The sequence below is a fragment of the Musca vetustissima genome, unplaced genomic scaffold (genome assembly GCF_032173495.1).
Source record: "Musca vetustissima isolate MV318-11 ecotype Yass unplaced genomic scaffold, APGP_CSIRO_Mvet_v1 utg597, whole genome shotgun sequence".
Classification (NCBI taxonomy): domain Eukaryota; kingdom Metazoa; phylum Arthropoda; class Insecta; order Diptera; family Muscidae; genus Musca; species Musca vetustissima.
In genome coordinates, this window is record NW_026879685.1 from 210072 (window position 1) to 233227 (window position 23156).

Below are 23156 nucleotides of genomic sequence, written 5' to 3' on the forward strand. Positions count from 1 at the left end.
CCATAATAATATTCTAGATGTTCTAAGTAATAGTACGTTTACATTTAACCGGATTTCGTTAACCCAGTGGGTTTCAATTGCCAATTCCTTTGCACATATGTCAAATAAATCCTCATAAAGCAGGTTAACCCGGTAAAAAGTTCTAACAGCCTGTTTTTGTAAATGTAAAATGTCCATTCGTTCGTCGAAAAAACGAACGATTACTCATTTTGGTTTTCGCAAACAAATTACCGGTTGTAGTGAGTGAGAAATAGGAAAGAGCTTTTGGTATTCGTATTTTTTGGTTTTTGTTATACAAAACGGTGCGTTATTTACGAACAAAAATGTCAAAAACAAACGAAGAGAAAATACCATTCGTTTAAAAAAAAATAATAAAGAAAACTATTTGTTCATTACAATTTGTGTGTTGTTAGTGAAAAGAACGTAACAAATATGGAAAATTCTGATGAAATATATAAGAAATGGTTTGTAAAAAATTATATATCCCTATGAAATGTAAAAAATTATATTGAATTGTTTGAACCCCTAGCAACAAAAGGACAACGATTGCCCAATTCCAAAAATTGGTTGATCTCATGGAACTTTACCCACAACTAGCAACTGGCCGTCCTGTTTTCGGATCCAATAAATTTGAAGTGGATAACAAGTGGAATAATGTAGCAGTATCATTAAATGCCATAGGTATTCTCCTTTGGGGAATATTTTGCTTTTCTTTTTAATTACAATTAATTGCAATCGTACCAAACATTTTGAATTTTCTATTTCGACACTTTTTATGTAAAAAAAACTGTTTGTAAACAATAAACAGAGTTACCCTCATTTTGCAATAATTCTATTGGAAAATTTGCAACATGATACCAAAAGAAACACTTTGGCACTAATGGTTAAAAACGAATGAAAAAGCTCAATCGTTTCTAGACGAAAGCTTTTACAATTATTACAAAAACCAAATTTTCGACGTATACGTTTTAATACGAACGATACGTGTGACTGCGGGAACAAATTACAAAAACAGGCTGTAAGTTTTAAGTTTAAGTTTAAGTTGAATTGTTTGGGTTTATATTAATATATAGTAATTAATCCAGTGGGTTTAGGTTGTCAATTACATTGCACATATGTGAAATAAATCTTCATAAAGTTGTTAAACCCAGTAAAAAACTTCTAATGTACATGCCGTTTTACTTTGCACTTAGAAAGTTGTACACCTTGGATATTGTCCTCCCACGTGTGCTGGGAGTGGTGAAATGGGGTTATCTCAATCCGTTTAAGATACAGTCAAAAAACTAGTTTTGGACGCCGATTTTATTGAAAAAACCCCTAAAAGTCGAACTTGGGTCCATTATAGTCCTTCTCCAAATCTGACTCAATTTATAGACCACAATTTGCCCTTTCCAAAATGGTGCGATATGTGGCAGTATCTGTTGTGGATCAAAACATATGGACCTTAGGACCCTAAAAAACAATGTGGGCCTTAGGACCCTAAAAAACAATGTTTTTATAACCTTTGAAACGATACCCATTTTATATTAACCGGATCCATAGAACCGGGCACCCGTACCCGATTTTCCGGGTCATATAACCAAGTACGTCCCTCAAGAAAAAAAGATATCCCCATAATTAGGGTAAAAATACCTACCTATCTACTTAAAATAGAGTAGTTCCGCCATCGTCTGCAAATTTAGCAATATAGAAAAATTAAATGTCAAACATTTCATTTTTCCTGGTTCACTAAATATTGTAAATCTCAAATTGTATTATCGTATCTCTTATTTCAAATATAATGTGTACAAAATTTTTCCACTGGGACGTTCTACATAAATCAAAAAATTCATATCGAACTTGACTCAAATATTGTACCATGTACCAAAAGTTGGGCTGATGCTGTTACTTTATTAAATCTCCCTTGTTCAAAATGAAATATCCATATTTCGCTATGTTCAATTTGTCAACTAAAGGATCTTGATAAATGAACCACCTCGAAGTAGTTCCGTTTGTCCACTTCGCGCATTCGTTCCACTTAAATCCACTTTTTCTCATTTAAAGCAAGCAAAACAAAAAATAATATTAATAATTTCATACAATCTCAAACTTCACTTTGGTAACCATATTTTTCAAAATAATTAACATTGCTGTTAAGTATTTTCTCGTGAGAGAGAAGTGCATTTCCAGTCAAATTTGTAGCCCTCTATAGCACAAATTTGACACTAATATTGGAAAATGAGTCTTGTCAAGTCTTACCGATTGTTTGTCTTTGTCGATTTACACAAAAATAATTGTTGTCAAACGGGCGATATAGTTGTTAAAAAATACAAGTGAGGTTCTCGAAAATCAATTGAATTTGTTAAAAAAGTGAAAAATGATGTCGTTTAGAAGTAAATTTGATTGAAAGAAGAAAATGTAAAAGTAGCTAAACAACAATCTGAAAGAAAACGACGAGATTTATATTTACGCAACACATGTAACCAATTTTTGACACAACTACAAACAATTGCAGTGTGTGTGTGCGGTGGATATTTGTGTGAGACCTCAAAACAAAAGTTACAAGAAAATAACAAAAAGGGCAAAGTAGATAAAAAATAATGAGAGAGAGTGGAAATAAGAAAGAAGTGTTACCAATTGAAAGAGAGAGGGAGAGAAAAGAGAGAGGTGGAGATAACTAAGTCGATTGTTTTGAAAAGTAATTCACGCCGCCGTTGAAGTGCTATAACGTCGAGTTGCTCTGTTTACAAGTGAAATCTGTTCGTAGTCCAAATATTATAGCTATTTGATTATTTGGCTGTCGAAATCCGTTCATAAAATCTTTATTGGAACAATAATTATATTTTATTTATTTTTTTGCCTCAATGGGCTAACCATTTTCAGAGATGTGCCCATAAGGACATGTACGGAACATGTATAGATTAGGGCACGGTGATGAATCGTTTTAAAATTTTCAACATACGTAACATACGTAGTTCGGCTGGTATAAATTAATAAAAAAAATCGCTGGGACGCTTGTATTTTTAAGACAATATGTATTTCAATTTTTATTGATAAATTAGACCCAACAAATTAGGAGGCCAATATTACAAGAAGTATGGACATCCAGAAAAAATATATCGTTATAATTGCGGATTCGTCTTAAATGCACTTTACGGACACCTCTCAGATTATTTTGAAATTTATATCATGCGTAGCCCATCTGCTGATTACAACAACACACATTTTCTCGGGCGGAAATTAGTACTTCCCGAGATATGGCGTTCCAAGGTCCAAGAATATCTCAATTTTAATTAAATACCTTTAAGAATACCAATCCGAAACGTTTGAAATTCTGACTACAGATTGTCCTTTTGATACCGATGACAAACTTTTTAATTTGATTGGGAAAAACTTCGAACTTCCGGAAATATATGAATAACTCCGTAACTGTATCAGATTGGCACATTAAGAAATACAATTAAATATTCATTAAAAATATACAATAATAACAAAATATTTTTACCAGATATTTAATAAAAAATCGTGTGAAAAACAGCTATGATACCCCATATTTCCGAAATTATGATTATGTGATTGCGATCAGCACCTAATGGATTATCTGCAGTAAAAATTTCAAACATTTCGGAGTAGTATTCTTAGAGCTATTTAATAAAATGTGGGGGTAATTTTGGAACTTTGGAGCCCCATATCTAGGTAAGTACTGATTTCCCCCGAAAAAATGTATGTTGTTGTAATCAGCATCAGAAGGGCTACCTTTGGTAAAAAATTCAAATAGTCAAAATTTTCTTCTGTCCATTACTAGACATCCAGACTCGGTCCAAAAATTTGTAAGTATTAGGCCTTCTAACCTTCCAAATGTCAGTCACTATAGTATTCGTATGCTCTTTTACCTAAGGGTATTTAGATGATTGAAACCCATCTATAATGTTAATAAATTGGATTGAGCCTTATGCACATTAAGTTATGCATAAAACACATTTACTTTGCATTCCTAATGACAATTTAGCCTGGTAGCCTCAAGCGATTCGCTTCACAGCAGTCCCATTAGTTAATACTGCCAAAAAACCAGAAGATTTCTCTGAACGTTTGTATCAAAAGGAACTAGATGAACGAAAGAATCGGACCTAGTACCGATTGGTCTTTTTGCAGAATAGTTCCGTTGAACTAGTTCTGTTCGGAAAGAACAAACTGGCCCATCGGCCATAAGTCTCAAAATGAATTTCTGACTTTATGTCCTTCCACATCCCTAACCAAGCATTTAAAATTCTATTGAGTTTATTCCAATAGAAATTTTATTGAGAAATAATGTGAAATATCATATTTCTGACGCCGATAGAATTAATTTAAGTATCTTAGATGTTTGCTGTGAATTGCAACATGCTGATATGACCATTCACAATAGTGTATAACACTTGTTTCGCATTAATTTCCTCTCTCTTTCTCATCCTCTTGCACTTTCATTTTTCACACACACACACACACACTAGCACCCTCTCTCAGTCTACCACAATTGTGGAACAGCTGTTATATGTCAAATTTATTTGATATGTTTTTTTTCTGTTCCCCCCAGTAGAAAAACACAACAGCAGCAGCAAAGCAAATTATCTCAAGCCCCAACAACTTCTCTAAAATATAAACACAAATAAATCACATATGAAAAATTGATTATGTACTTTTGTTGGTGTTTTTGGTTTCGGTAAACAAAAAATAGAAAAAGGTGCTAATAAAAACTAATATAAAATAAAATAAGGAAAACACTTTGGAAAGAATACAACAGCAGAAAAATAGAAAAAACTACGACATCATCACCAAGCAAGTGTGCAATTGGAAGTCCATTTCTCCTGCTGCTCCTCGTGTATTATTGAATTTGTTAAACCTCAGCAGTAGTCAGCAACAGTCAAACAGGCAGGCAAGCAGACGGCGGACAGGCTGCTAGTCTGTCAGTCAACCACAAACGACGACGTATCGACCTCGTTCATCTTTTCTAAATAAAGAAAATTGTTCATTTATGCGCCCCTATGTCTAAAGTACGTGTTTGTGTGCATATAGTAGCACTGCAATGTCGTCGTCGTTGCTGTTGTTGTTACCCACAGCCATTTTTATAAAAGTTTAATAACGACAATAGAAACAACAACTACACAGCAACAACAACACCATCATCAGCAGTAACAGCAACAAAAAATAAACGAGCAAACGAACGAAAACCATGCAGTTTCTTCATTACATTTTGTAATGATGGAAAATGCATAATCAAGTATTGCCTTAACTTATTAGCACAAAACAACAATAACAACATCCAGCTGGACTAAACTGAACCAAACGTCATCGTGTAACTCAAAACGTATTACAAAATATAGCCTTCCCTTGCCACCACCAGTATTCCTTATTTTGTTTAATTTTTTTCATATAGGATTTCCTAAACAAACAATTACAATAACAACTAAATTCAGCTTCAAGTGTGATAATAAATAAGTGAACGAATGAATGAATCTATTTTACAATAACTGTATAAGTTGAGTGTTTCTGAGTGTGTGTGCACTGCACTATTATTGTAATATCCGTTTTGTTGGCACACCAACTAATTCCACTTGTTCAGCTGAGAGCAACAAGAACAACCAGCCAGCTATCCAGCCAGCTATCCAGCCAGCCAGTGTGCAGAGCAACAATAGCAGCGGTGGCAGCAGCAACGCCGTTGACAGCACATCACAGTAGTTAGCCTTACCACATTACCAACCAATACTACTGCTGCTACTTCCATAACTTCGTCCTTCATTCAGTGAAAATTTGTAAAAAAAGAACCTGCATTGCTATTGTTGTTGCTGGCTATCATATTACCTTTATTTCCTTTGTGCTGACGTTTGACGTACTGCTGTCGTCGTTCTCGTCATCATCACCACCAGTAGTGTTGTTTCAACAACACGGCCAACCAACCATACATCCATCATCGTAATCATCATCGCCATCGTGACTATTATCAACATTATCGTTTCGTTTCGTTCACTTTGGCAGTGAGTGAGCGGGGCAGATATCCTTTCTCCACTATAGCAAGAAAACAAAACAACAAAGAATATTCCAATGTCAATGGCGGACTTTGATGCAATATATGAGGAGGATCAATTAGAGGAGCACTATGAAGATCAAACAGTGGCACCAGTACCAGATCCTATTATTATACGGGGTGCTGGTAATATGACAGTGTAAGTATTTTATTTTTTGAAATTGTGTTGTTTGGGTAATTTTATTTCACAATTTGTTTTTCTCGATGCCTAGGGGGTTAAGTTTTAATTATTGGGTCACAACGCAGTAAATCAAACGGAATGCCCAAGTGCTTAATGCAACTAGTTGGACTTTTTTTGTATAAATTTATCCTGACGAACTGTGGTAATATATATCATATATTGTCGAGAGGTTAAAGCTAAAAACAACTAACGTTAAGTTCAACCATGGGTATTTTAAACCCATGACTGTTTTGTAAAACCACATCAACAGTTCATGATTGACTTTTCGCCTTTCTGGTCCGCAGGGTTGTAGAACTACAAATGCATTCTGTCAAAACCCCCTAATTCCTACAGATTATTTCTTTGTAGCTATAGGAGCTTCCTTTGTTGTTGTAACAGTTTGGCTGTTGATGAAAGTCCTTTCCTGAAAATATTGATAGAAAAAATAAAACTTAATAAGGAAATGGAAAATATATTAATTAATTATTAAGAAATTTGAAGAGGGTAGCCGGAGAAATTGTGCGTCTGAAGTCCTGGCGGATGTGTCGTGGAGGTGGATCTGCCTGTGTTATGGTTAGGATGACACGGCAGATAGCATGCCAGCAGGAGCTTTTCTAGTCAACAACGTATTATGTTTCTTAACTGACAGAATCCTGGTCTCCTCATTGAGGTGATCGACGCTTCCATTAAGCTTCCCTTGTAGTTAGTATCTCTGCTTGAGTATGTGACTTTAGTAGGTTTGGTGAAGGGATCCGCCAAAAACGGAAAATTATAAGCTTTTCCAAGACCCATGGATCATTGATAACCTGCAAAGTAGTTCGTCTTTTCGTATCAGGTTTTATGATTTCTGAAGATGTAGTAGCCTTAATTGAAATGTCACACATCTATTTCAGCTCTCAGATCTATTTCATTTATTTTGTTTTTTTTCTCGAATTTATAGTCATCCCTAAGACATTTCTAAAGTGTGAGTCCCCCATATCCCTAGTTCTCTGAGAGTCATTACACTCGACCAGAAGGTGAAAGCTACGATCAAAATTATAAAGGTTCTGGCAGGCACATTCTGGGGCAAAATAAGGTAACGTTGGAAACGACATACAAGGCTATCGGTCGTTTCATCCATAATTATGCAACCCCAGTCTGGTCTCCGTCCTTAGCGGCACGCACTGGAAATCCTTGCAAACATCACAACTAAATTCACTTCGAATTGCAACGGGATGCGTCCAAATTTCGAGCGTCGATCAACTCCATAGGGAAACCAGCAATATAATGTGTTATTGACCCGAATAAAGTGACGATAATTTCCCGTTGCACTTTCCTATATAATTTCCCGTTGCACTTTCCTTTACAATCCTTGATCATGTATACTGCCAAGATATGTTAGGTTATAGGAAGAACATCCGGTTATGTAGTTTTTTCACTCGGAAGTATTTAGTACATTTTGTTCGTCTTCATTACTTAGTCTCGAAAGTCTTTTGCAAAGCTATGAATTACTTTGGGATCTCTCCCAGAAAGGAATGCCAGATTATCATTGTCGAATATTCGCCACAATTGGTGACTTTGACATATTCAGAGTAGATATATGATCGTTTCCACTCTATCTCATTCTCAAGTAGACGGCAATAATTCTCTTCATAGACATCCCAGATGGAAGTAATGATCTTTTAAGGTCTTTATAGTAATTTTAAGCCATTTCTTTTTCCTCGATAACAATAAGATAAATCTACGTCGTGGAAAATCCGACCTGATGGACTTTAAGGTTCCACATTCCCAGTTTCTACTTGGAGAGTTGAAATGAATCTCCATTCAAACCAAGTTAAGTGATTTTTATAATTGTTGTTGAAAAGTAATTCAGTCTTTGTGGAATTTACAACAACAATAGTATTATTCTGGATGGAACTTGATAGTGGCACCAATACATTTTAAATGACCAAATTTCGAAATCGTTTAGATGCAGCATTTGCATGATTTTATATTGATTTAAATTATACATCATTTAATTGAGTGTTTCAGAAGGTTAATGTACCTATATTTTGTAGATTAATTATAATACATATCGTATGCATATAATATTTTGCCCATCCCAACTAAATATATTTGTATATAGCAAACATAACTTGTAACGCAAACATAACTTTCGTAAAATGCGTATTCCCATGACGTCAACCATGATATTTCTTTACTTTACAGTTCAATTTAATCTGTAAACGGGAAACAAAACAGAACAAAATATATGATGAGCCTCATTAAATTTTGTGCATTTAATTGGGATTGTTGTCACTGCTGCGCAACTAAGCTACAAATACCCACAAAGAATGTCATATTTTAAAATTGTTTTGATCGGTATAAAAAAAAACAAACTTTGATCAAGAGAAATTAAATGGGAAGATCTAGGGCAGTGATGGTGTATGATTAAAGAGATACATGTGAAGTCATATTCAGAGATTTCGAATAAATAATATCCATCTTAAAGGTCTTAGGTCATTACCTTCCAAAGTGACCTCCCTAACGCTGGGGTGTCAAGCGACTTCGTGTCCACCAGTATTCTACGGTTTGCTGTCAGGGTCCCGACTGGATTCGAATGGAGTCTTGTTGTTACTGGAGCGCCTCAACAAGCTTCTTCAGGCTTAGCTGCCGAGTCCTTACCATGATAAGAGGCTATGCCATGGCCGACCTCAAATCCTCACAAAAATCTTTTTCTATGGAGCCGAATTTTCTTCAATTTTTTTTTCCAAAATTGTTAAAAACAATGTATGCGATTTCGAACTCGACCTCTACAAGGTAATATTTTAATCAACCCTTACAAATGTTGACGACTCAGGCTATTCTACTGGACCACTCTTTTACTTAAACCCCCGTCACTATCGACGACGAAAACCTGGAGAGGCTGACGGATCGTTTCCTCAATCTTATAGAGGGAACCGTCTCCTTCCGCCTTAGTCATGCGAGCATCCCGAATCAACTCTGGGACGACTCACCCTTGACAGACGAGGAAGACGTAATGGAAATTACTGCGATTAGCACTATAGTGACAAATACAGTACCTATCCTGCTGACTACTCCGAATCAAGGTTATTCCTCTCAGAACCCTTGCGAAAAAAAGGATCCTAATTCCATCTCCACGGCCGGAATTACGGTCACGGTCTCGAGACTACTTAGGCAGCTGGCTTTCGAAGTGGAGACGGCCTGATGAGCTTCCCATCGTACCGGGAACAAGAATTACCGATCGGTTAACTACTGCAACCGGTTTATCGGACGGGACAGAGGCTCGATAGCTGATAAGGAATACCTTCTAATTAAGAGGAACCTCAAATTAATTCGGAAGTTCTCGAGGAACTATTCGAATGATACAGGATTCCTTCTTAATTTATAGGATTCCTACACCACGTGCGAAGTCCACAACGGTAACGCCTCCAAAAGAGGAGAATACTGTGAGTGGCCCGAGCACCACTAGGACGTTGGTGGCTGGGACGTCTGAGCCTTTAGCACCCCCCAAGGGAAAACTGAGTACTGAGAAATCCCTGACACCATCTTCCACTTAAACTGAGGGCAAGGGCTGTCAAAGTCAGCCCGAAGGAGAGTCTGTAAAAAGGCCTCCAGGAAAGCTTAAGGCACAAACTCCCTCTGCAATCCACGTTCTGCCGAAATGTCGAAACCGAAATACAAGGTTATGACAATAGGGCAGTTGTTGGTGGATAAACCAATGGTAGCGAACACGAATCGTCAGCTGGGTCAACCTCTGCGGTAGCGAACAATCGTCAGCTGTTAACTACTGTTAACTACTGCAACCGGTTAACTACTGCAACCGGTTTATCGGACGGGACAGAGGCTCGATAGCCGATAAGGAAAACCTTCTAATTAAGAGGAACCTCAAATTCATTCGGAAGTTCTCGAGGAACTATTCGAATGATACTGGATTCCTTCTTAATTTATAGGATTCCTACACCACGTGCGAAGTCCACAACGGTAGCGCCTCCAAAAGAGGAGAATACTGTGAGTGGCCCGAGCACCACTAGGACGTTGGTGGCTGGGACGTCTGAGGCTTTATTACCCCCCAAGGGAAAACTGAGTGCTGAGAAATCCCTGACACCATCTTCCACTTAAACTGAGGGCAAGGGGCTGTCGAAGTCAGCCCGAAGGAGAGTCGGTAAGAAGGCCTCCAGGAAAACTTAAGGCACAAACTCCCTCTGCAATCCACGTTCTGCCGAAATGTCAAAACCGAAATACAAGGTTATGACAATAGGGCAGTTGTTGGTGGATAAACCAATGGTAGCGAACACGAATCGTCAGCTGGGTCAACCTCTGCGGTAGCGAACAATCGTCAGCTGGGTCAACCTCTGCGGCAGTTGCCACTCCGGGAGCCAAATCTCGAACGAAGCCCACGGCTGTGAAGAGTCTCTGCTAAGAGTCACACGCAGTCGTTGGATTCACAAAATACTGTTTCGTTCGCGCCGGTAGTGTCGATGGAGAATCCTGAAAAGAGTGGTAAGGGTGTGGTGAAAGACGAACCCACCGTCTCGAACAGGAAGCCCAGAAACCGCTGTTCTACCAGAGGTACCGGAGGATTTGCGGAGGATTCGACAGCTATTTGAAAGATCTCCTTTGGGTCAAAGTTGTTAACTGTCGTACAAAGAAGACAATTAACATCTGTGACCCTTTTGGGAAAGTAGTACACTGGCAGCCGTAGCGTTCCCACCACCACCTTTTATGGGACTGGAAGTTGGTGGAAAAGCAGAACGCGATGGTCTTTGCGAAAAGAAAGGTCTTGTAGCAAAGTTCGCTACCGGCTGTCCTGGAGAACAGTGCTTTTATGGGAAGGGGAAACTTCAATTCCGACTCCCGCCAGTAAAACAAGATACAGACGGCAGAAAGCGTTAAAAGGTGGTGCAGATAAATCTGCATCACTGTAGAGCAGCAGCTGCTGAACTGCTTCCCTTCCTCAAATACCGACATCGCGCTCATCCAGGAACCGTATCTCCACAAAAATGAGGTGAAACCCGTCACCAGCGACAATAAAAATACACGCTCCGATTGCAAATTTCTTTTTTCTCAGAGCTACGATTTTTTAATATTTTTCTGTAAAAAAATTATACTACAGTTTCTCTATATATTCAACGTCTGTTTTTTTTTTTCCTAATTCTTATTTACAGATTCGGTTTGAGCAATCGATTTAATACGGAATTTCCCTCTGGCCTGGTGTCACGAGTAGCACCTGAAGAATTCAAAGCCACAATTGGTCGAATAAATAGTATTCTAAAGAAAACCTTACCTGTCAATGTTAAGTGGTTATTTTGTGGATGTGTTTGTTGTTGTTGTACACTAGGCTGTTCACTGTGGCCGGTGATATGTCTCAGTAAACGAGTAAGTACATACATAGAATCACATTTGACTCTTCCTTTTGACACCTTAATTGATTTGTTCACAATTGTGCGCTTTGCTCTCCTCTTCATTTTCAGACCCAAATAACATTGGATAAATTACTCGAGTGGGAGAATAGTCATTTATATCATAAACTCGGTCTTCATTGGCGATTGCACAAACAACAATGTGATTCAAATTCAATGATGGAATATGTTATTTCAATTGAATTTATACCGAAAACACCAATTTATCGGCCGGACTAAAATAGTTGATGGCGGAAGTGCGTCGATCGGTGGGCCGTTTGGTTAAGTAAGTTTGTGTTTTTATTGTAGATTTCTTTATTTTTTGTTTTTATTTATTTTTATACACCACTAGAAATACTAATGCGCATATGTATGTACATAAAATAATAATGATAATAATAATATAATAACAACAAACAAAAATGAAAATATATTTAACTAAACTAAAATAAAAGAACAACAGAAAATAAAATGCTGAGAAGAGAAATGTCCATATAAAAACTTATCTTTGTAATTGGCATAATGTAAAAAAAATGATAAATCTTTTTCTGCGAATGATAGATAAGAGTATAAGAGCGAACTGAGTAATAAGAACAAGTACTAGAAAATTAAGAGCTATACATATGGATAAGAATCCCTGCAGAAATACAATGTTTTATTGTTATTCTGTAAATCGAAATAATAATAATAATAAGAAACGTGAAGATTAAAGATTGTACTATAGAATATTATACATAAATATATAAATGCATAGATTGTGAAATTGTATTGTGATGAAAACCCCCCCAAGAAGATAAGAAAGAAAAAGATGAAGATAATGAATTTGTTTGTGTATTTTTTAAATTGAAAACAAAATATATATTTGGTTTTTGTTTTTTAACGAGAAAAACCTAATTAATGATTTTATTCGTTATTTGGCATGTTGGCAAATTGTATAAAAAATAAGTGCAAAAAAGGGGTGTTTCCAGAAAAATGAATAGTGGATCTCAAAAGTCATTACCTTACTATTATCTCTATTTTATTTAAAAATATCCATGTAAACTCATAGGAATATTAAACAGTCTGAAGTCATGAGCTCGAGGTAATGCATCTCCCTAAAAAATATTTAGTACACGGAGAGCCACTTGAAAATATAGATATTGAAATGATTACTTGTTGTTAGTCAATGTATAATTAAAGCTCATGGTTTGGATAAGCCTGGATTTTTTTACAGACAAAACAATAAAAGAGGTTAAGTTAAACATGCGCTGCAGCCACATTAGCAGTCGCTTCATTTGGATTCCATTTGTCCATTGTATTCATCATAAAAAAGAAAAATGATATATGATATAGCTTGAAAAGAGGAACGGGTTAAGGTGAGGTTTAATAACTTAGCCAAGACAATTTTTTAGTAAAGCTAGAAATGATGATGGGATCTGTGCAGAAGTAGACAAAACATTCGTTGTCTTCTGCTGAATATCTTCACTGTAAATGGTCGATCGTTTCCACCTTTATTGATTTTCCAATTGGAAGTGAAAGATCTAATTCAACAGTGACCTGTTAATATCCCAAAAGTTGTTTCATATGGTACTCTTTCGAGGGAATCAACGATATATATATCTGCGTCTAGAAATAACAATTCTGCCTATGCAGTAGATAATAGATCGTTTAACAGGAGCATCAACAAGGATATTGATCGACTGTGCTCCACCTCGAGCAAGCTCGTCAGCTATTTCATTCAGCTATTCTAAGAATATGTCATATATCGTGAACAAATGATCTGCATTCGTGAACTGCCTTTAAATTTATAGTCTGCGACTTGGTTAGCTTTAGGATCGTTTGTCTATCAACATATGAAATCACCGATCTTATGTTAATTTTTCTCTATTTAATTTGGTTTTGCTTCCAACTCCATGTTCAAAAAGGCTGCGATTTGTCTCTAGTCATGATGGTGTCAGGAGAATGGACTTGGCTAGGCAATTGAGTTGTTATATGGAACATTAACACATATGGAACGATATTCTGCCCCACATCATCAATTCGCGCTTATTGCGAATTGAGATGACAGCTTCCACTGCTAGGATTGTATCCACCCTGTATTGCAGTGTGAATACAATTCAATCAGGTTCGATAGGCCTTTTGATCTAGAGGTTCTCTCTTCAGATCATCATGGTAGTTGTTGCAATAGATACACTTTTGGTGAAAGTTCTTTTCTGAAATTTTGAGTAGTTTGCAAGGATCTCAACTATGTGTCATTATGGAAAAAAATTCCAGATTGGGCCGTATAAATAAAGACGGAATGTGACCAATGGCTTTGTATGTTGTTTTGCCCTAAGAGGGCTTTTAGAAATTGGCTACTTTCACCTTCTGACGGAAGTTGCTGGAATTGCTTTTTTATATTTACATAGTTGACCTGAACCCATTATAGTTAGTTTATTTAAGGAAATTCAATTTCCGCCTTCAAGGGATCGTTAACACTCGATTGTTATATAACAATCTTGAATACTTCAAAATTTGAAGGAAATTTTGAGACGCAATGATCAAATTATTACGACGTGATTTTTTGAATTTTTTTCTATCACAGCGTAGGACAACGGATGTCATCTTATTCGATGGCCTATAGAGACCAGTGTGGAACATTGACATAACTGAGGGTATGGTCCTAGAATAAAAGCAAGCTTAGGTGACAATATAGCTTGTGTTGCCGAATACTTTTCGATATATTCTGTGAGCAAATGTAAAAGAGAAAGGCAAAAGGTGTTCACATCACTTTCATTTCAATTCTAGTAATCATTGCCCAAAAAATCGCTGCTGCACCCCATGTTTTGTTACACTGACCTGAGTAAATGTTGATATAGAAACTCATATTATTTTTCAAAAAAATTATACGCAATACATTGGAATTAAATTTTGGATAACGGAGTACTTGTTCGAGAAGCACATTCGCTAAATTTATTAGTTTTACTAACATTTTTTAATTTAGATTTTTTATTTCCCTTTTTTAGAAGATATATTGTAGATTAGTATAGATAATTGCATTCTTAACCCTTTAACCCTTTCAGTGTCAAAAAAAAATTTTGTTGGAATAAAATTCTAAAATTTTGTATTTAAAATCATATAAAGGGACATAGTTTAGAAAAATTAGCAATTATTATTTTAACCCTCGACCAATTTCGTCTATCTTTCAGCAAAAACAAAAACATCAATAGCAACGGTACATTGGATAACCGAAAATCGCAAAGAAAGAGAGTACTTTTAAATGTCGAATATATTCGACAAAAACACTGAAAGGGTTAAAAAACAACTTTTAGATTGGAATTGAAATACAACTGTCGTTATTATACACTCATTATTTTTTTCATCCATTTATTTTCTTCTCCATATGTTTTATTTAAGTTAAATACATTTTCTTCATTTCTATAATTGTAAATAAATAGAATATAATTATTACATGAGAACCGCAAAATTGTAAAATATAAATAAAAATCAATAAACAAGAAACAAATGTATTACTGATAAATAAATTGTGTATTGTGTTTATTTTATTTTTTTGGTTTTTTAATACGTAGATTGCTATTATTTTCTTATTACCCTTTTTAAAGCTATTTTAAATGTCATGTCATGTCCTGGTCACCAGTCACATCCTTCAAACAAATTTGCAAACATATTTGTACTGTAACAGTGGAAATCCAGTGATCGACAGGTATTCCTACTTCGTAAGGTGACGTTTCATGGTTTACAATTTTTTGACTATGAAAGGAGAAATAAAAATTTTAAAAATTCTTAAACAAAAATCAATCTGAAACTATTTGCATAAAGGCTAGATTATACACTTTTAAAACTCCATTTGGAGTCGTAGCGTACTTAGACTTTTCCAACTGTACTATTGACGGAAAATGGTGGGATTAATATTTTACCCGAATTTCCATATGGGAGATTGTATTTTAGTTTCCCATATTGATGGCTGCCAGCATACCGTGTTTATAATAATTTATTGCTTATCGCCATGTCCTTTCTCGCAGGGGATTCCAGATTTATACTGCATACTTTTTAAAATTTAATTACTACCCGATATCATATCAAATGAATTTTCATTTAATTTATTTGGTTTTTGTTGCAAATTCCTATCATATCAATTAGTTAATTGAAAAATTTGTAAATGGTTTTTTAAACACAATTTGTATATAAAAAATAAAATAATAACAACAACCAACACATTGTGATTAATAAAAAAATATATATGTATGTATTGAAGACAATTAAATTAACTTCATAATCAATGAGTAATTTAATAATCCGTTCACTCTGCTGACGAGCGAATGCGAATGGCAAAAATAAATGCAAGTAATGGAACAAAATTACACACACTTTATTTAAATTAGAAAATAATAAAGAAATAAAGAAAATAATTGTATTGTTTGTAATTAAATTGCGTTGAAAACAGACACACACAAATGCGAACAACAAATTAGAATTATAAAAATGAAAAAAAAAATAAAAACAAAACTGAAAATCAGTCACAAATTCCAATACCGTAGATAACTTGTGTTAAAAATGTAAAACGTATTAATTAATAAACAGAAAAAACAACAACAACTAAGATCATTTTAAAGAAATATACAAAAGAAAGTTGTTTTCTTTTCCTTTTTTTGAAAACGCATCTTTTACGAAAATATGCCACAAACAACAAATGTAATTTTAAATAACGATAATAAAGTGAACCTGAGATTTAATTGTAAATTTGCGAAAGAAAAACTAACATCAATGTGTTTTATTTATTTTTTAGGTGTTGTAAAAGATGACTTGGCGAAAGATATTTTTGGATTTCATTTACCTAAGAAGTGTATTTTAGACTCTCTGTTTAATCATGAAGGCCCCAACTGTACAGAACATGAAAAAATCAAAAAAATCGGACTGGGCCGACTATATCATACCCTTCACGACTTTGGGTATATTCTACATATGTAACCTAAAAGACGTCGCCTTTTCGATGGAAAATTGACATAAAATTGAACGAACTTAAATATGTGATGTTTATCTATAAGTGAACCGGCTTACATCAATCCATACATATGCCGATTTTCACGTACGCTATGCCAAATTTCGTACAAATCGAACAATATAGCGATAGAAATATGTATGGGAGCTATATCTAAACCGATTTTTACGAAACTTAACACACATCATTCTATACTCAATATAGTACGATATGCCAAATTTCGTGCAAATCAAACAAATATAGCGGCCTTGGTACAAAATTTACACAAAATCGGGCAAAAATATTTATAGAGCTATATCTAAATCTTAACCGAATTTTACGAAACTTAGCACACATTATCTTAAACTCAATTCAGTACGCTATACCAAATTTTGTGCAAATCGAAAGATATATAGGGACTTTGGTGCACCATTTACATTAAATCGAATGAAAATATATATAGGAGCTATGCCTAAATCTGAACCGATTTTTCACAATTTAAATAGGGTTCGTCTTTGGGTCAAATATATGAGCTGTGCCTAATTTCATCCAATTCGGATCATAAATCTGACCGGTACTTTGTTTACAATTTAACACATGGATGGACGGACGGGCATGCATAAATCGACTCAGAAAGTGATTCTATGCATATTCTCAAAAGGAACCTTCTATCTTGTTTTCTTTTGCCTGTTACACACAGTGTGGTGAAGGGTATAAAAGCAACGCTCTCTGGGATCTTTATTTCTAGACGTGGGGTTTGGTTTTCGATTATTTCTCCTTACCACTCTTAGTGGGGGTCTTAGTCAATATAACCGAATCATACGTAGCAGATTGCTGTGCTTCAAACGAGTGTGTGCCGCTTGTTGCTGCTTACCGGGGGATCGCATTTTGCACACCAAGCGTTTGTGTTGGTGGTTTGGTACGCTGCTTCCTGCATCACGTTCGTCAAATTGGGTGCTTACCAGAATTTTTCATAACCATGGTTCTGGGGTTAGGCAACTTGTCGATTTTATTTTGTAGTTTGTTCTAGCAGCTCTGCTGCTTTTCACAATGGGATTGTAAATACCTCTACAGTGGAAACGCCTTGATTTTGTTGCGGAGGAGGTTGCGTAACTTTCTGGAAGCCTTTTTATGGACTCTCTTTTAATCCGACTTACAAACTTCCATATATTTCTTTTGGCAAGGATTTCTCACCATTCAGGTACTCCTGAAGGTCCTGATTGATTAGAGATTTCTGACAAAATTTTTCCAGTCGAGCTTTGGCTATCCCTTGCCCGCGACGTAGGACTTTTTTTTATTGGCCGACAAGTGTGTAAGCCTCTTACAATGGCAAGGACTTGGCAGTTAAGCCTTAACAACTTGTTGCGGCACTCAGGGTAAACAAATATTCGTTCGAATACCGTGCGAACCCTGATAACAAACTAAAAAACAACTAGGGTCCTACAGATTGTTTATTTACGGGTACTAATTTCGGCTTGTCGATCTTGGGATCATGGGGACCGGGTCATTTCATCCGAGACTCTACACAAAAAACTCTCTGTCCAAGACTGCTTATTTAATTTGCTCCTACCCAATGAATTTCATCTATACGCCATCGTACCCCGTACCCCCTATACACCATCGTACCCCGAATTATAAATGTAACCCTCCCTAAGAGAGATTCGTGTATAAATGACTTGAGGGTCTACATTGGAGTGTCCAGCATTTTATATTGATTTATTGTTTTCAAAATGGATTTATTAAACATGCTGGAATGTAATATATAACTGCAGGGATATATATTACTGCCATTGGTATTTTTGTCGCGATATTTTCATTGAAATTAAGTATTTGTAATCTGTATTCAATGGCACAGGAATGGGATTGTCATCAAAGGCACCTCACAGATTCGAATACATTCACCCTTGATGTTGCTTCTGGTGATAAATGAAATATTTGCAGATGATGTTTATATGGTGGATGACACCCGTTCGATAACCTGTCAACCCATAAGGCAATTAAGTCTCTGGGCATACATTCGAATGCCAATCATGACAACACTATTCACTATTTAGTTAGATTAGTACTAATTTAGTTCTATGTCCTGCCCACTCTATCATTATTTTCTACAACTTGAAAATAAGATATCCTTATGATTTAATTTTCACTGCATAAACGATTTAAATTAGTAATCTGTGGTTATTTAGTTTATTTTTCTTTTCTTGTTTTTTTCAAGGAAATAAATAATTTACATTTTAAATTCTTAAGTGATTATACCAGATTTAGACTTATAATTTTTTTGTAATAAATATTAATACTTTTTGTTAGTCTAGAATATATTATAAGGAATGTGTTGATATAGTGTCGATAAACATCTTCAAAATATATACATATATTTTCATCGTAATATATGTACATGAAGAACAAAATAAAAATGATAATACTTGTATGTTTTTTTTTTTGGAATGTAAGTATACAGATTTAACTATGTTAAAACAAAATAAATATAAATACGAAGTTTAACAAAATAACGTCTTATGTTTTAGGAAACAAAAATATATACGTATGTACTAGAATCAGTACATGATGGTGCTTTAAAAGCAATTTCAGTTTTTGTTTTACTTATATGTGGAATGTTTTGTTGTAGTTTTTATATGGAATACTTTCCTAACTTAATATCTACTTTGTGATGTCTTTTAATCTTCTTCAGTCAATTCAGTCGAAAGCATTTGATCCAAGTTAGCCGAATGAATACCATTCATCATGTGCCGTGAATCACCATCATTATCTGTAGTTGTTGATGACACATCATCCGAGTCACTGTCATCATCGTCATCATCTTCATCGTCGTCGTCGTCTTCGTCATCATCATCATCGTCCCCAACTAGACCATCAATACCACCACCACAATCACCATTGACATTTTCCTGCGATTCGTTATCATCTTGAGATTGTGATGATTGGTGTTGCATTTGTTCATCGTGTTGTTGCAATTGTATTTGTACACCATCCTGTTCATCAATGTCGGGATTTTCTGGATAACTTTGTACGGTTTCTTGTTCATTATCGTGATGTCCATGAGTTTCGTTATTCTCCTCTTCCGCTTCAGCATCTTCTTGTACTTGCTGGACCATTTCTTCGGTAGAAAATTCATGTTCTGGATGTTCACCCATACCATCTTGGGAATCCACTGCCTCCTCATTATCCAATTCTTGTTCATGACTTTCTCCCAAATTGTGGAACTCTTCGTGTTCAATTAGTTCTTGATTGGATTGAGAATTTAAATGTTGCTCTTCCATGTCATTTCTGCGAGTAGTTATACTACCCACTAACTCCTTGACCGATTTCATAATTTCATAGGTCTGCATTTGGAAAGATTCCATTATCATACGATCCTGTTGCATTTGGAATTCATGTTCTTTCTGCAACAATTCGTGTTGTTTATCAAAGAATTCTCGCATCATTTGAGTTTGAATTTGTCGCATGTTGGTGCTCAAATCAATGATGACATTTTGTAGATGTTTTCCATAACGTCGACTCTCCTCTTTTTGGTTAGGAAGTGGTTGGGGCTGTTGCAGGGCAGGCATATCCTCATCATCACTGGGGATTTTGCGGAATTTAGTTGGAGTGTTGCGCTGTTGCTGGGACCAATCCAATCTACGTTTACGATACGATACACCATTTTGTGTAACTTGACCAGTGATCATTGCCGTTCCTTCTTGTTGTTGTTGTATTTGCTGTGGGAATCTTTCACCGTTTACTGGCATTTCAGCACGAGGCGGTGAAAATGATTCCTCTAAATCTGGTATTAATCTTTCGGGTCGTAATGAATATGGCGTTTTGCGCATTGGTACTTGTTTTAATTTCGGATAATTGTTCGATGGGGAGGCGGAGGAAGCCCGACTAGTTTGGAGATCATTTAATAGACGTAAAGCTGCTGCGTTTTGAATTTCATTGGGAGGCATTGATAGTTTGGGTAGAAGTTTTCTTTGTCCAACTTTGGCTGGATTATTGTTGTTGGAAATTTTTGGAGTCACACTTATAGTGGGGATAGTGGTAATTTGTATTTGTCGTGGTGATGGTGGCATTGTGAGTGGTGGTGGTGGACGACTTGCTGCCAGAGCATTGCTCGAGTTTGGCGCTTTTGCAAATGGAGCTACTCTTAATGGTGGCATCTGCTGTAGATTGGGTAGAGCTGTTGTGACTGTTGTGATGGGTGTGGAAGTTGCTGCTGGTAAGATCTTTTGTTTTGGTGGACGTCCACGGCCCCTATGTGGTATTTCTAATGTCTTTTTTGTTTGATTTTCAATAACGGTATTTGTAGGCTTATCGGGGATTTGTACTTTCTCGCTTATAGTACCATTTAACTGATTTTCGGTGGCCGTTTCAGTTTTATTGTTTTCCACAGCATTGTAACCTATAAAAAATAATATATTTGTAAATTCTTGTTGTAAAATACAAAAAAATATTTCCTCTTACCTGTATCAGTGGGTTCATCTTTAACCAAACCCAAACTAAAACCAAAAATCGGATGAGCCATATGGAAATTGTCTCCCGTTTGATTAGTGTCATTTCCAGCCAACTTTTCCGCTGGTCCCCCACCATCAACACTTGCCCTAGAAACATGACCAGCATTGGAATTATCTCCATCCATGGATGCTGTGGTCGAGGTGCCACATTCACTCATTCCCTGATTGTAAGTGGTAATCATCTGATGTATTGTCTCATAGATGTCATGTGGTATCATACGCGGTATTACACCGTTACGACGCGATGTCATATAAGTACTTTTCAGAAATTTCCATTTAGTCCATATCTGAACGTGTGACTTCTTGATGAACCCGTTTTTATGCATTATTGCCGCCACATCCTTAAAGACATTTTCGCTTTTCACCGTCTTGTCATTGAGCTTCTCTAAAGCTTTGGTTTGCTGCATTACCACCAGCATTTCCATGACTTCATCATTACGCCAGAGATTACGTTCGGTTCGTTCTTTGGAGTTTGAGCCACCACCAGCGCCACCACTGCTATTGTTTTGGTTGTCATTGTGTTTGCCCGTATTGGCCAATGGTGTTAGCAAAGCATCAACATCACCTATAACACCATTTCCAGCCGCTGCGGTGCTCAACAATTGATTGATATGATTGTGTTGTGGCATTTTCTTAAATATCGGTTTTATTTCAATGCTGGAATTTGGAAACTTCTTTAGGGTGATGTCACTGCCATTGGTGTGTTTTTGTCGCGGTATTAACATTGGACTTTAGTTGAAAGGACGCACAGCGTTCTTATGGGAATGTTGGCTGGAATAGAAAAAAGTTATTAATAGAGATTATGAATGGAATACTGAGGGTTCCTTAAAAAGGCTATGCTTGAAAAAAGGGTTTGGCAGTTTTCCTCGTCATATTGGGAGCCAACAACTAAGGAATTTTATTGAGAAAATGCTGAAAAGTAAAAATCATCAGATGCACCTTACAGGTTGGAATACTTTTACCCTTGCTGTAGGCACCTGAAGTTAAAAGAAATGCTTGCGAACATAAAACTAATGGTTTGACATACACAAATTATTTGGCGGGCTGGGTTTAAAATATCGATTTTCTGCTAAATCATACAAAGCCTATAAAAGAGACATTTACGGTCACAAATCATACCTATAGCTATGAGCAAAATATTTAAATTTTTATCATTTAGTTCGCTTTCAGGTAGCCAGAAATACAAGAAGGCTTGAATACATTCGGACATGCCGGACCCTACCATACATGACTGATAATTGTACCATTTTGGGTAATGACGATAAATTTATGGGGGCTACTCTGAAACTTGGGCCAATATTAATAATTTCTGGTACGGGCATGTGCTGTACAATGAGAATCCAAAATACTAAATTACAGCCAATTTAATTGAAAAACGTGTCCAAAATACCGAATATGGGGAGGTATCGTTATATGGGGCTACCGTTATGTGCGGGCTACACCAAAACGTGAACCGATATTTTCTATTTGCAATACCAAACATCCTAGGAGTACTAGCAATGTCGGAGCTCTATCTTAAATATTGCGATCTCTATTGTGATTTCAACAGACGGACAGAGACACGGACATGCATAAATCGACATAAAATTTTGTTCTGATCAAGTTTATATATACTTTGTGAGGTCTCCGGTGAATATTTCGAGGCATTGCAAACGGGATGACAAATTTAATATACACTGCATCTTATGGTGGAGGGTATAAAAAATCGATATTGGTCCCACTGACGGACGGTAGACTTAAATTTTCGGAATTTTGAACCCCAAACGAATGGGGTATTATTTGATATTTTGCACAAAAAGTACTAAATATTGGTCCACATATTTAAAATCGATTTGATATTTTTTCAAACAGGTACATTAATGACATAGTCTTTATATATACGTCCCTCCTTATGTATGGTATTTTAAAGGTCCTAAATTTCATTAAACTGAAGTGATTGTAAATTGGCATTCCAAGCTTTTGCTGTGTAGAATATTTCATACCAAAAAAGGTAATGTAGGTTTTAAGTTTCGACATAACATCACATAATGGTCAATTATAGGTATTTAGGTAATCTGTGGCGCATTTTCTAATCGAATAGAACATATTAAAGATTCCAGTTTAAAAAAAT

At 35.9% G+C, this 23156-nt stretch overlaps 2 protein-coding genes across 2 annotated transcripts; one reads left to right on the plus strand and one right to left on the minus strand.

The window, feature by feature from the left end:
• Positions 1-6045: 6045 nt before the first annotated feature.
• On the plus strand, positions 6046-11821 carry LOC133324740 (cysteine-rich hydrophobic domain-containing protein 2). Its single transcript, XM_061533580.1, has 3 exons — positions 6046-6179; positions 11348-11558; positions 11654-11821. The coding sequence occupies exons 1-3, from the start codon at positions 6058-6060 to the stop codon at positions 11819-11821; spliced, it is 501 nt and encodes a 166-aa protein (XP_061389564.1). The 5' UTR covers positions 6046-6057.
• A 7392-nt stretch (positions 11822-19213) lies between these two features.
• On the minus strand, positions 19214-21771 carry LOC133324737 (protein split ends-like). Its single transcript, XM_061533576.1, has 3 exons — positions 20997-21771; positions 19408-20934; positions 19214-19305 (listed from the first exon to the last, which is right to left on the minus strand). The coding sequence occupies exons 1-3, from the start codon at positions 21769-21771 to the stop codon at positions 19214-19216; spliced, it is 2394 nt and encodes a 797-aa protein (XP_061389560.1).
• Between the last annotated feature and the right edge of the window lie 1385 nt (positions 21772-23156).

Excerpts from the sequence above, each read along its gene's own strand:
- LOC133324737 (XM_061533576.1), bottom strand. The coding sequence starts at position 21,771 with ATGTTAATACCGCGACAAAAACACACCAATGGCAGTGACATCACCCTA. Across the intron at positions 20,935-20,996 it reads AGATGAACCCACTGATACAG|GTTACAATGCTGTGGAAAAC; the intron begins GTAAGAGGAAAT and ends TATTTTTTATAG. Across the intron at positions 19,306-19,407 it reads TTGTGGTGGTGGTATTGATG|ATAATGATGGTGATTCACGG; the intron begins GTCTAGTTGGGG and ends CAACAACTACAG.
- LOC133324740 (XM_061533580.1), top strand. The coding sequence starts at position 6,058 with ATGTCAATGGCGGACTTTGATGCAATATATGAGGAGGATCAATTAGAG. Across the intron at positions 6,180-11,347 it reads GGTGCTGGTAATATGACAGT|ATTCGGTTTGAGCAATCGAT; the intron begins GTAAGTATTTTA and ends TCTTATTTACAG. Across the intron at positions 11,559-11,653 it reads TGATATGTCTCAGTAAACGA|ACCCAAATAACATTGGATAA; the intron begins GTAAGTACATAC and ends CTTCATTTTCAG.